This window comes from Centroberyx affinis, unplaced genomic scaffold, assembly GCF_046629955.1.
Source record: "Centroberyx affinis isolate AG114_WGS23_722 - 3 ecotype Tasmania unplaced genomic scaffold, CSIRO-AGI_Caff_v1 ptg001368l_1, whole genome shotgun sequence".
NCBI classification, from domain to species: domain Eukaryota; kingdom Metazoa; phylum Chordata; class Actinopteri; order Beryciformes; family Berycidae; genus Centroberyx; species Centroberyx affinis.
In genome coordinates this window covers 263916-278958 of record NW_027279855.1, presented here as the reverse complement: position 1 = coordinate 278958, position 15043 = coordinate 263916, and the positions used below count along the sequence as shown (strand labels likewise).

At 41.9% G+C, this 15043-nt stretch overlaps 1 protein-coding gene across 1 annotated transcript in view; it reads left to right on the top strand.

The window, feature by feature from the left end:
* specc1 (sperm antigen with calponin homology and coiled-coil domains 1) overlaps nucleotides 1-15043 on the top strand; it is a 72766-nt gene that overhangs the window by 46862 nt on the left and 10861 nt on the right. The window contains exons 8-12 of the mRNA XM_071525945.1: nucleotides 1719-1882; nucleotides 2942-3042; nucleotides 3164-3242; nucleotides 4288-4432; nucleotides 7490-7592. Of these exons, the coding sequence (XP_071382046.1) occupies nucleotides 1719-1882; nucleotides 2942-3042; nucleotides 3164-3242; nucleotides 4288-4432; nucleotides 7490-7592 (592 nt within the window). The remainder of the gene's footprint in view (nucleotides 1-1718; nucleotides 1883-2941; nucleotides 3043-3163; nucleotides 3243-4287; nucleotides 4433-7489; nucleotides 7593-15043) is intronic.

Sequence of the window (15043 nt, the reverse complement as noted above, 5' to 3'; positions counted from 1 at the left end):
TTTCAATATACAGATTAATTTATAGCACTAGTTCTATCTGCCAAATGTGGTAATCAGGACAATATTGATGTTGGCCATGCTGGCAGATACAGCGCACTGCCAGTACTAGTTGTTGGAACTGCCACAAACGCAAACAGCTGTACCTCAGAGTCACGATACACTCATCAAAACATGCCAAAAAGGTTGCGGGTCCATTTTAACACAAAGACCAAGAAGACTGTGCTAAAAGTTTCTAAAAGGAATATTTTACCCCACTAATGCATTTCTGTCAGATGAGGCGTTTAGCTCATTCTAAATCGTAGATTTTCCATCATGCAACAACCATGTAGTCTTTTTTCCCCCTCAGAGCCTCAGAAGTCATTGTAGGTTCGGAAACTGCCATGCTGTTGATCAAAATCACTTTAATCAATTAATAACTGATCTACAGGGATTTCTCTTGTTTGAGTGTCAATTTATACTGATACACATGGTACAATGCAAGGACAACTGGGTCTCATATATATACAGCACCTAGCAACAGTTAAAACATAGTATGAGGAGTTCATTTACAAAATGCTCTGTTTCCATTTTAGGGAGAAAAAAATAGTCATCATTCAATATCTCAAATATAGAGAATCCAGTCTGCAAAAGTGTTATTTTGCCAACCAAGGACTTAAGTTACCTACCATCCCTTTTAAAAGCATCATAAGTTCTTTTGATTTTGTGCTGTCAGCCATTTTGAAAGAGAAGGTGTCACTTTTCAAATGGTTGATTTCTCATCTTGGAACCAAACTCTTCATATGTACAATATTCTAAAGCTATGTGGTATTCCAGAAGCATGGCATACAGTTGCAGGATCTCAGGTTCTACTTATAATCCAATTATTCAAATTGTGCAGTTTTATGAAAAGCCATAGCGTTCTACCAGAGACTACAGTACTGGTGCTCAAAATTGAATACAGTTTGATATTACCAAACCACTTAGGAAAAGATGAGATGCTAATAATGTGATAGTTCATTTTCTGTATCTACAGTAAAGCCATTTACTCAACAATATGGTGAATGTTCAACTGTTAATTTATTCTCCAAGTTTAATCAGACAGACTATGACTGGTTTTATGCCTGTGACAGAATAAACAATGCTATGGAAATGTATAAGGTGTATGTCTGTTTCAATGTTGTATATTAGGCAAATCAATAAATGAAATTACACCAGTCCAACTTTGGTTGTGTATTTGTTTGAGTCCACACTGAGCACAACCTGTCATTCCTTCCTCATCCATCACTGATAAGAAGGCGTCACTCGCTCCAAATCCCTCAGTTCATGGTGTGGAGTCCAATGTTCACAAGGGGAAATGGGTAGAAAGCGTCTCAACAATGCTTGGAATTTTGTATTCTAAATTTAGAGCTGTTATCTGGAACTGGTCGTCAGTTATTGACGTTTCTTTAGCAACTTACCAGCTCAATATAGATACAGATCTATACTGAGTAGCCTACTATTACATCGTCATGTCAATATACTGAAGAAACACCCTATCTTAATCTGCTTTTAGAGGATTGGGTGATTTATCAATTTATCAACATTCTCACTATTCAGTTGGTAATCTCATTTTGATAACTATTAAAATCAATAAACTATTGAAAATGCTCTCTTCACACACGGTGTTGTTACATTCTTCTCCCCCAGCGTATGTATTGTGTATGTCGCTACACAGCAATCCTCTCCATTGTGTCTCTCAGGTCCCAAGGTGACGAGGGGAGAGTGTCCGACTCCGACAGCAGTCGTCACTGGTGTGGCATCTCCATGATCCCGACAACACCCACTGATGCCAACGGAGATGGCGACTCGGAGCCTGGAACTACTGTCAAATCCCTCATTAAGTCCTTTGACACTGTTGGACAGAGTGAGCATAGAGCACCTCAACACACACACACATACACACACACACTGACGGGGAATCCCACCATGGCAGCATAACTAGAGAAGAGAACAGCTGATGGGATAGCCAGCGTGGATATCTATCATTTCTCTACAGTGAAGTTATGTGCAGCCGTGCGGGATGACTGACTGCTGAGGAAAGGAAGTTGGGCCTGTGTGGTCTAGACTGGCCTCAGGCAGCTTAGAGGGTTTTCACACATTTGTCAGTAGAGTCACTTGAAAAAACGTGTTTTTTTTTTTCAGTAGAGTCACTTGAAACACTTGAAAAAAAACACTTGTGGAAATGTTAATCCATGTCACATTTTCAGAAAATTATGTCAAAGGATTATATCATAGCACATTCCTAATTATATCCTAACATATTAAAACCCATAATCTGACCTGTTAAACAAACTGCACTGAGCATGACAAAACAATCATTTGGTAAAGATTTCCTCCCATTTTTATTTTTTATTTTATTCAACTTCAGTTTAAATGTGCTCCATGTAGCATTTTTAAACATCAATATATCATTGTCAAATTAATTGATACCTTTATATAATTACTGTAAACAAATGAGACCGCTCTATCTCACACCAGTGGTATTGTTAGTGCTAGTGTTTCTCAAAATTAAGACCACATTTCCTATAAAGCCCGTTGCTACTTGTCCCCCTTCCACCTCCCTGGTGTTGCTCTGTTTTTGTTTTCTCTTTGGCTTTACTGGAGAGGATAAACATGTGGTAAGTGATGTTTCCATCGTCCTTTCACTCGTACTGCCATCTGGCATTGTGAGAAACAAATAGTGGCCTCTTCCTGTTTTTGTGCCGTACCGAAATCCAAAATATTACGAAAAATTTCCCACAAAATCTGACCCGCTGCTGCACAATGTCAAATGTGAAATGCCATCTAGAGGCTGCCGATCTTCTTGGCGATGGTCTTGTTAATGGTAATTATACTAATGTCTCAAAATGAATGTGGTAATGATTAATTGATGTAAAAGCGATACTCATAGCACCTTTAATAAAAAAATGTCCATCCATTCCAGATGGACCAGGCCACACAGTCCAAATGCACTCCTCACCCAGAAGCCCGCTGAGTGGGATCCCTGTACGCACTGCGCCCGCTGCTGCTGTCTCCCCTATCCAGGTATACACCAGGTGTCCCTGTTTTTCTTTCAAAACGTTACAAAAAATAGACTTCTCTTAAGTGAAATTGTTTCCGATTCTGATGTGATGTCCTTGCTCTTGCTCTCATGTCCTTCTTGCAGAGACACTCACACATTAAGCCACTATCAAAGACTTTGGAAAAAAGAATCAACCATGGAGAATTCTCTCATCATCATCATGGTATGTAACACAAAGATGCTTTAGGTTGTCGTCATGATGTATAGCTGCTATCCAAATTCCATTTTGCAGTCGCCCCGTACAAAAAATGATGGGCCTTGCAAACTGCTTTGTAGACTGATGACAGCCACACAATGAAAGTACTACAGTGAGTCAGTGCTTTGACAAATGAGTCAGGCTCAAATGTCTGGTCGAATTAGTCTACTGAGAAAGTAAAGTGAATAGGAACTAAAGAAACAATGCAAACATCCAACTTGTGTTGCATCAGAGGGAACTCTTATTTCCACAGCTATAGTTGTATGATTTTGCTCTTGGAAAGTCTAGTGATGTATCTACAAATATATCACAACGTTTGCATATTTGGAAACCAAGAATGTGGTGTGTTTTTGAGACATAAATGGTGCATAGAGGCATTGAACAGAAAGCTTTTAACATATTGGGATGTTTCAGAAAACACCGTATCAAACACTAAATCAGAACTCAGAGATGTGATCACATCACTCCCTGACACTATTTCACTGGCTGCCTATGCATTTTTGGGATCCGTTTTAAGATTTCAATGATTACTCTTTAGGCGTGTCTTGGTATAAACCCTGGCTATAACACAGACCTGTTCAGACAAGACAGAAATCCTCAGGCAGGGTCCTTTTGGTTGTTCTGAAGACTAGGCTGAAAACTAAAGGTGACAGGTTGTTCCCAGTCAAAGGCCCCTGGACTGTGAAGTGAAGCCTGGGCAGATCAGTCAAGCAAAATCAGTAACTTTTTAAAATCACTTTTGTTTTTTACCTGATTGTTTCTAATTTCTTTTCATTTTCACTTTAATCTTTTATTTTTTGTAGCTTTTTTTTCTCTTTTACTGCTCCTAAACTCTTATGCTACCCATGCTTTTATTATAGTCCCATTTTACTTCTATGTAAAGCATTTTGTAATTTGTGTAAAGTTCATTATAATAACTCTGACTCAATCTCCTTGTCTTCCCCTGCCTCCCACCTTTTCCCACTACCCCCCCCCCCCCCCCCCCCCCTTCTCACTCCCTGTGTTTCCCCAGATAAGCTGTCGGGCTGTGGGGAAGACCTGAAGCCCAACAGCCTTATGAGGAAGAGCCCCTCCCTGGAGTCCGTCATCAAAACCCCCGCCTTGCTCAGTGGTCGCACAGCATCCTTCAGCTACAACCGAGCCAACAGCAAGCTCAGGTGGGCTTTCCCAAGTGTGTTCATGTTTCGTCAGACTGATAGACGTCATCTCCCTTACAGTGAAAACGGATAGAGACAGTTCCCATCAGTTAATCGGAAAAAGTAAACATCACTTATAGTGCTTTCTCTTCATGATCTTCTGGTAATTCACAGGAAATTACATGGAAATCATATGTAAAGTAGTGCAACCAAGTTTTTATGTCTGTGACATCAAAGGCAGCAAGTTCAAGCCCCACATCAGGAGCACGGCTTTTCAACAACCAACATTGTAGACAATGGCAAAATGGTTTCCTAACAACCAGTCATTTTTCTTGCTTAACCCAAAGTTGGAGGCTCTTGTTACACGTAACAAACTATCCAATCCTTGATCCTAGCCCTAAAAGCTTACCTTTGTCTGCCTTTGTTTCTGTCTGTCTGTCTGTCTTTTACACACACAAACATACACATGCTGGCTGACCCCAACAGTCATTTGCAGTAAATACAGTAAGAGTTTCAGTTCTGCATTTTTGTACAGTAGAAGTTCCCCCCTGTAAGATCCCCAATAACAAGTGTGGGTGTTAATTTAAGTCTAACTTGTCATCCTGGTTGGCCTCTTAAGCTACAGCATGTTGTACGTGCGTTAAAATTCAGTATTAACTATTTAAATCCCAGCTGAGAGACTTCAGAGTTGAACAGGTTTTATTGCAGACAGTGTGGATGCGAAACAGGAGGCTGTAAGACAAAGTGATGTAGATGGAGCGTCCGCTTGGCAGACAGGGAAGAGAGTTAGAGAGACTTGTTAAATAAACAGAAGATCAGGGATGTTTACATCAACTGATTTCTGGCATCGCTGGCTGTAGTTTTTAAATCATTCTCCCCTACGGACAGTTCGCAAAAACAATCACGTAAATTACAGTCCACTGTAACAATCCATTTGTTTACTGTCACAACCGCATTGTTTATCTTGTTAGATTCATTTGATGTGGATGACTCAGTGTTTGATTTTACATTCTAAAATCCTCTCACATGTTAATATATACTCAATGTACAAAATATTAGGGATACTTACTCTTTTCATGAAGATTAGTACTACTGATTAGGTGAATCCAGGTTTATCCCTTACTGATTTCCTTTATTAAATCTATACCAATCAAAGAATTAGAGAAGGAGTTTTAAGCTTTGAGATAACTGGGATGTGGATTGTGCAAAAGGGGCTGTGCCTCAATATCAGGAAGATGTGCCTAATACTGCATACATTCAGTGTATATTATTAATGTAAATACGCGTCTATAAAGCACAGCCCCTCACACAGACGTTATCACACAGAGAGCAGATCAGCGGCAGACCATTGCTGTGTTTGGTATTGTTTGGGTGTTATGATACAGTTGTTATATGACTTTGGCAAATGCAAGAACCATTCCGCCTCCGCAACATTTGTTTTGACAGGTTCCCACTGCCCCTGGCCGCACGGTGCCTTAAACAGAGAAATAATGAATTGAACGGCAGAGCGATGATGACGTGTGAAATGTTTATCATGCTCAGAGCAATGACCGTGTCTCCCAGTCTTCCCATGGCCTCGGCTCCAGCTCAAACCCCGGGGAGCAGACCTTCTGAGGAGGACTGCAGATAGGAAATTAACAGGATATACCACTCATTATGTATGCTGCTCCCTGTGTCCTGCAGCAGTTCAGTCAGTAACCTGTGAGCATGAGCCCATAGGAGGAAAAAAGTCCTCAAGTTGTACATCCCAGTCTTTAAGCAGATGGTTCATGATGGTTCAAAGCCAGACTGAAACTGATCTGTATTTAGTTCTCATTTACCTCAGCCAAATTCCCCACAGTAAATTTAAGCTGCATCACAGCTGAACTTCCACAAAAATGCATTGAAATGCAAAGGGAAAGTCAGGGAATTTGATAAATTCTCTGGGGAAGTCGGGGAAAATCACTTTACAGGAATATACCAGGATGTATTTTTATGTCCTTCCACCATGGCCATGGTATGCGGGACATGATGGTGGAATCTGTCTGTCTGTCTGTTTGTTTGTGTGTAGACGCACGCTTGTGCACATAACTCAAGAAGAATACATGATAGAAACTTCACACTCACACCACAGGTTCTCCCTATAGAGTAGAGGATTAGATTTTGGAGCTCCTAGCTGCATGCATTTGCATATTAATAAGGAAAAAAATATTTTCTTGAAACTACTATAACTCCTTTATGCTTGAAGATATGGAGTTCATATTAATATTGCCTATGTTGATGTAGAAATATTTTCTAATTAGTGTAATATTTAGCTAATTAACAACTTAATTAGCATAACTGGTTATGTTTATATATCATGGTGATCATGGTGGGACACTGGGCAGCTCCAGTGCCTCTTGTACAACTTGCTTCTCACATTCATTGCATTAGATTGAGGTTTTCAGTGTTTTTTTCTCCACAGCAGCCCAGCTGTAGTGGAAACCAGACTGTTCACCCCTTAATAACTTTTCTGAGCTGAAAAACAACATTAACAAACCAAGAAGGATTAACATTCTTAGGTCATTAGCGCACTCTGACTTACTTATGTAAAGTCATGGAAGAGTCATGGATTTTCACATCGGGGCCATGGTGGGAACCCTGTTAATAGGTTTCAGACATGTAGAAGTTATTGCATGCAAAGGACTTTTGACTGGAAAAAATGCCTACCTCATTGAATATAATATTAATCTGCCCAAATACTTTTGGCAACAAGAAAAGTGGGAGTCATATACAAAAAGGGCTGGAGTTCTTTAACTGTTTATTCAGCATGGCTGAAGATGCCTTCAACTTAAAACAGTGTGCACGTTAACTACGTGGTCACAGTATCATTTCACATCTGAAGTAATTATAGTATGGAGCTAAACATCAAACAGTGTGTCGCTATCTAAATATTTATGGAGCTCACTGTATGTGCATGTGCGCTAAAGTTTGTGTGTGGGCGCGAAGATGATAACAGCCTTGCAGAGGAATCAAACACACGTCCTCGTCATGCCCCAGATGACATAACTGTGTTTCTCTCTCCCTCTGTGACTGCGGTATGTGTTTCCCTGGTGACAGTGTGGAAAGAAAGGACCCCTTGGCTGCACTGGCGCGGGAGTATGGAGGATCTAAGAGGAACGCTCTACTGAAGTGGTGCCAGAAGAAAACAGAAGGCTATCCGGTAGGGATCACAGGCCAAAGACCTCTCTCCAATACAAGGCGGTCTCCATTCCCTTTCACACCCTCCCTCTCTCTCCGTCTTTGTCTTGACAGTCATGTTTCACTCTCACACTCCTCAGGTTACTCTTTAACATGGAGCTGACAACACTTCTTAGGGACGCTTCACTCTAACACCATTTAATGTGAACACTTTACATATGGATGAAGCACTGGTCAGTGTATGCCCTCAGGTTGGGTAGTTTTTTCTGTTTTTTCAGCCTTCACTGAGGTGTTAGACTGTGGTGGCACATTGCTGAGCTTACAGACACACCATTAGACCACCTGTCATCTCACTGGGGAGATGAAGTCACTGTGACACAGAGGTAGTGGAAACAGTGAAGGAAAGAACTTAGTGTTACAGACATGCAGGATTTATGCGTGTGCATTTATACAGCCCTCCATGTTTTTATGGGTGTCCATTTGTTTATGTATTGTTACTGTGTTGTGTTCCCATTTGCGTTCCCTGTGTCCATGGAGCCGAATGTTGACAATCACCTGGTTTAACCGCTCCACTAATAGCCAGTTTAAGGATCCCATTAAACCCCATTGGGATTAGAGATTTGCCCATGTAATCATCATGTGTGAGTGCCAGCATGCCAGCTAGCTAATGCTAAAACTCTTACCAAGGAGATTGGTCCCAGCCTGTAAACACTAGCTGAGGAGGAGGAGGAGGCACCTCAACCCTCCACACATTCTGACGGAAGATTTATTAAGCTTTAGTTCCACTGGCCCACAGAACCAAGGCTTTTCCTTGTCCTAGGTTTAGGGTCAATCTGATAGCATATAGCTGTAGCTTGACCAAGTATGGAAAGGCATGGAGTATTGAGACACAGTGGAGATAGCTGTTGAAAATAGGCTCAGCTTTCCCTCTGATAATGGGTCTGAATAATTGGGTGAGTTGTCAGATCAATAGTTCCTTTTTCTTCAGGCACGTTGCTGCTCAGTGAACTTTGAGTCATCCTCCCTCCCTCTGATGTTGCGGGTTGGCTGGTCACACGCCGCTTGTGTTGGTAAAACACACTGCAGATCGTCTGTGATGAAAACAGCTGACCAGAGGAGATAGACATGCTTCTGATCAACAGAGTGTCTGATGGTCTGTCTGATATGTCTAGTTTGCACTACGACGCTGGTCCTGTATGCAGACGGCCCTGGCCCACATCGTCCATATTCACTTTGGTCTCTTCAACATGGTTCTGTGGGCAGGAGGGCGGTCTAGTGGTTAAAGAGACTGGTCTGTAACTGGAAGGAACCTGGTCCAATACCCATAACCACTAACTGTCAGCAGCTATATGTCCTGTCAAAGAGTCCTTGATGAATAATAAAAATAATTTTATTTGTGAAGAACAAAGTTACAAAGTGCTATAGAGGAAACTAACCAGTCAAATGATTCTTGAGATAGCTGATCCATTTCAAAGAGTAAGAGTGAAACTTAAACATAGTAGATTTTTAGACTATAAGAAGGATTGACAAAACTCTGACAGATTAAATTCAATTAATGTGTAATACAACAATTCCATTATAGAAATGTATACTAATATCTACCAAAGTTATTGAAATTAGTTTTTAAAAGGGCTTTAAAAAGGTAAACAGAGTCTGCCGGTCTAATGTCTTCAGGCAGGCTTCTCCGGTGGAAAACACTGAGCCCCTACTTGCGCACAGTGTAAGTCGCACTGGATAAGAGCCTACAATTTAAATTTAAATGTGGATTTTTGTCAGTGAGTAACCCAGATGAAACTGCAAGGCTCAGTTCAGTTCAGGCCAGTTGGGTCCAGCACCCTGAAACCCTTGATGGAGCCTCATTCCCATCGGACTGGATTTAACTATGGAACCTCTGATCCCTTCATAAAGGGCTTAGCAACACAGTATGATTATTTGCAAGTATCAGGAATGCAATAAGAAGATTTTGCTAATAGCTAGAAGTGTTTCAGTAAATGGCCTAATCAGTCCTTGCCTGGGGTATTTGTTTTTGGTTTGAGCCGGGATATGTTTGTGCATTTGTTCCATGTGCACCATGTGCCTGACTTGCAGTTAGATCCATTCACAGATTATTAGGCGGTTAACCCTAAAAATGGCTATTTTTGGATGGAGTGTGACTACCTGAGCTTGTGAATGCCTTAAGGTGGTGGATTATGTTGTATGGCCAAAAGGATATACAGTACTAGAATATCTGTTTCTAGGGAACATGCTGTAAACGTTACATAAACCTCATGTATGTTCCACAATGCAAACGTTTCATTCCTCTATAGAGAATAAGGACGATGATGCTTGAATGTCATTCCATCAGGCCAAGTTTCCAACAAAACTCTGCAACATTACATAGTGTACTGAATGTACAAAGTCCACTGATGAGGTGAATCCAGGTAAAAGCCAGTATCCCTTATTGATTTCCCTTATTGAACCATAACAATCACAAAGGAGGAGATGTAGGTGAAGAGAAGCAGATGAGCTAGAGAAGGAGTTTTAAGCTTTGAGACAATTGAGATGTGTATTGTACAAAAGGGTCTACAGCTCAATATCTTGAAGATGTCCCTAATATTTTATACAGTCAGTGTATAACTTAGCTTTGTGGCTGTGAAGAAGATCAACAGAGTTGGTGAGAAACCCTGCTATTAGCCTACTGAGGTTTTCTGTTTTCTGGTGAATTCTATCTCCTTCCACAGGGATTTCTGTGGAAGGAAATACGAGTGTGTGTGAATACTGTATATACTGTATGTTTATGTATGTTTGTGTGTGTGTGTGTGTGTGTGTGTGTGTGTCATATGCTTTGTTTGTGCATCTGTTCCAGTCAGCAGAGCCCAGTTGAGAGCTCTGTACGGGAACAGATGTGGTCACAGGTCCGGCAAGACGAGGGAGTATGGTTACTGTCAGAGGACATGGTGGGCACATTGAGCTTAATATGTCTGGGGAAAGGTCAGGCTGATACAGTGTCATGAGCCCCCCGTCCACAAGGAAACCACAAATTACAGGCCTAATGCCATGAGACTGACTGATCTGTCACACACACTGTAGCTCCAGGCTGCCAGGGTACTGAGACTACAATGACCGCCGCACAGACAGTCAGGGATGCTCTCTTTTTCTATTTCTCTCTCTCTCCCTCTCATGCTCCCCATGTTCTGCTCTGGCAAAGGTTAGTGAGGTTTAGTATTATCAATACATCCACATGCACTTTTCAGTCGCTGTCTTTTCTACAATAGACTAAGGTCAAGGAGGTTATAATTCAACACTAACTGGCTCTTCAGTCTGAAGTCAGCCAGTTGTAATTTATGCTTGGCCTCTTCAGACCACAGAATTAACGGTCACTTTGAAGAGGCTGTATTTACTGTGTGGTTATTGACCATCGCTGTCCAGTTTCCATCCTCTCTCTGTGGACCAAGTGGGGGAGCCAGGAAAGTGGCTCTTATATCATGCTCATCTGCCTGTGTGGAGCCAGAACAGCCACTGTGCGAGACGGGCACAAAGCCGAGGGGAGGGTCAGCGCTGTGCCTTCTGTTGTTACAGTCCTATTGTTAGCAAGCCTTTTGGTCAAACAGCAGCCTAATTAAAGTGAAATAGAAAACGGGAGCTATTGTAAGCATGCCGGGGGATTATTTGATGTTTAAGTGCAAATAGCCACCAAGGGCACAGTAAAGCTGTGTGATTATAGCTGGATGCAGAGCCTGATGTCGCCCTTTACTGTGATCGATAACAGAACGAGCGTAAATCCCAGAAAGATGAGTGTATGTGATCATCGCAAGGAGAGGGCAAAACTAGAGTCTAGCACAGGTTGTGGTGTCCCAAAAAAGAAAGATAGAATGAAGTTTGTCAATTTCATCTCACATTATTTTTTTTCATATTTTGTAATGTAAGTCTATGTACATGTATGCTTTTGTGTGTATGTCATACACATAAGTCCACCTGAGGACACTGAGCTCTGTGAAAAGCAGTTACCATCGGCTACGTGCCTTTGTTCATGCATGCTTGGCAGCAGGTGTGTGTGTGTGTGTGTGTGTGTGTGTTTGCATTGACCTGCCAATATAGGTCTTGTCTCTGGACAGACTTTGACAGCTAACAAGGTCAACAGCTCAGAGCAGAGAGGTAAACGTGGCAAACAACACGCATGCACACACACACACAGATACTTATACATTCTGACGTGAGAGCGGGAATTGGCTATGCTGTCACCATGGAGAAGAGACCTTAACCCCTAAGGGAGAATGTGTGTGTGAGGGCTGCTGCCATACCCCAGTAATGCAAGGATCCTTAAAGCGGCTAAAGACTCGACCAGTGTTGTTGTGAGCCGAGGCGAGTCCGCTCGCAGTCACACCTGAAATGTCAGATTCTAGGAAGCAGCGATCGATCAGTGAAGACCTTAAGCTGGCTCTGATTGACTTGGCCCCGTGGGAGAGACTGAAGGGGCCTCTCACAGGAAATTAGCATTCACAAGGGATCCTACGCACGTCACCGCCAAGCTGGACAGAATCAACAGGCACAGGGCCAATTTCATACAACTATGGTTACACTTGGCTTTTCAATGCAAGTTTTGAGCTCTGATTCTAAAGATCACATCGCCGTATGTCCATACTTGGCCTGAGAATGGCTAATATGTGTCTGCTGTGGCAGTATTTATTTACTTCTGTCTGTCCCTCTCCACTCCTTTACATTTCTTTAATGCACATTGTGGTTGGATTGCCCCCAGACTATGTGGATCACAATGCGAGCCTGGCCACTTCCATATCTGGTTTTGAAGATCCAATAGCAATGTGAACAAAATCCTTTTTTTGTGTCCAAACCAACTATTTAATGCATCCTGGTGTGATTAGATGATAAAATCTGCATTGCAGCGTAACCATATCATGTGATGTTGAATAGTAATGAATGCCTGGACTAGAATCACTTTAGAGCATTAAACTTACCTTGGCACCATGTTCATCATGATGCAAATTCAGATCAGGTATTGAGCTGTATCTAACAATATAACAATACAACTTCCACAATCCTCTTCTTGTATTCAGAAACAAAATCTGTACTGGTTGGGGTCTCAGTTGTACAGAAGCGCACATTTCATCACTACCGGTCAATCATTCTAGCATCTGCTTTTTCAAACGTCTGGTCTGGCAGCCTGTTGGAAAGCACACCGGCTTCCTGCTGTATATTTATCAGGCTCTTTGATGTCTTTATTTAGGACAGCCCCCCAACACTTTTTCAACCTTTTTTTTTCTCAATTAACCATAAAAGCCAAACAAAAATAAATGTGCTGTTTGTTCAGGATGGGAACAATGAGGAAAGGCTCTGAACACTAGGCTCAGCTGGGCCTAACTGAGCACGACTCATCCGGCCTCGTCTGGGAAACACACACGAACGAACACACACACACATGCACAGGGACAGGATTGGACCCCCAGCTGAGTGAGGAATGGAGGTCAGACATCGAGGAGGGGAAGGGGGTTGGGGTTCAAAGAGTAGACATTACTGTACGTTCTAATAATGTAGGATGAATGGTGGTGGTGCTATTGCTGGGTAAGGCTGCATCTGTGTACAATCATACTGTATATTGCAACTGATAATCATAGAAGGCTGTAGTTGAAAATGGTCTGAAGATCTTGATAAAAATGCTGTAATATTTTTGTTCCTCAAATCATCAAAACTAATAATCATCATTAATAATCATGATCACTATATCTAACAAAATAGTCAGTATTATCATTTTAGCCATAATTGTGCAGCCATAGTGGCCCCTCCTACTAGTTGTACTGTAAATCCACAGCCTTCAAGCAGATCATACTTCACTTTAATAACCAGGTAGTTTGGAACAGGTGGTACTGAGTACAGTATATTAGATTAAATTACCATGCAGAGAAAGTTGAACTCTTTTAATAATCTCAGTCTTCCTTATATAATCGCTATTTTAGTACCAGCATCCACTGGCCTATCTCGTACCTTATTACAAGATAGGTGAACATATTTAATCATCTCTTGCAGCATCATTACAGTTGACTTGTGTCCTCTGTGACCCGTGCCACCCTCCCCTCACTTGGTCCTCCTTGCTGTGGAGAATGGGTCCATTATGTCGTACGTACGGAGCGGCTGTGGGGCTGAATCCCATGGAGAGCAGCACTCCCCCAACTCCTCCGGCTCTGTGACCTTGCCTGTTGCCCCATCTTTATCTCCCTGGTCCCGCCTGCCTGGGCTTTCAGCCTGTCATTGCTCATGACTATGATTCATTGCAAGGTCCATTAGGGCGCTCTCCTTCTCTCTCTCTCCCCCCTTCATGTCTCTCTTTGACTCTCCATTTCTAACTTTCTTTTCTCCTTGCTTTCTTGCCCTCTTGCTTGTTTACTTTTTATTTCTTTCGTTTTTATTTATGTCTTTCTTCCATCTCATTCTGTGTTGTTTATCTTGTTCCTGGATTCTTTCAACCCCGGTGAGGGAGAGCAGCTAGATAGAGGAAATATACTGATGGTTACTAACTCATCTGTCAAACGACTCTCTCCGGCTTGATGTGTCTGCTTTCACACTCTAGACTGATGGCTTTTTAATAAACTGCGTGTGTGTGTGCGTGTGTGTTTGCACCATTCACTCAGAGTCACAATTACCCTCTGTCCCTCCCTGCCTGTTGATTATTGGTGTGTGTGCTCTCTCAATTGTGTCCATTCTCTGCAATGTGTTTTCACACTTTGAGCCATGAGTAAGAGCGAAGGAACCATCAGCTCTATACCGTGATAACGAAACACTGACATTTGGGTGTCAAGTGTCATGACAGTAGTGGGGTTTTACCCACTGTAAGTCGTTGACACCAGTCCAGTAACATGGAAATATGGCAGCAGAAAGAAGACCCTTCTATCACACCTTCTATTACTGCACTCAGTGTTAAACTGCTGTGTCTGTGGTGTTTAGTGCTTGGCTGGTGGCCAGCTCGTTGTGTCTGTGAATTCCATTACTAAATGGTTTACAGCACAGAGGATATGAAGTCCAGGCTAGCTTTGACATGCCCTTGGCCTATAATGTTCTGTAGAGCAGCTGGTGTGCCATGTTTTTTGGTCAAACATGAAAAAGTAAAAAAAAAAATTATATTTAATCTACCAAAATTGGCCCATTTTCCTACATTTTCCCATTTAAATCATTTTACAGCTGCTTATATTTTGCTGTCTCCCGATGAATCATCATACTAGGTTTGTGACATTGGCAAGGCCGCACTAACAAGGCATGTATTTTTGTCTTGTGTGCAGCATTAAAAGGCTGAGAACCAATGAGTGAAGTTGGTGCCATTCCAAAATATGAGGAGAGTGGTATGTGTGTGTGTGTGTTTGTGTGTGTGTCATAGGGTTGTAACAGCTTGTGCAGCAATAGTGTGCCACTCTGCTGTGTTTTGTTAGCTGCTGAAGTTGTCCAGGCTCATTCTCACTCTTAATTTAATTGTTGATGCTATCATAGATC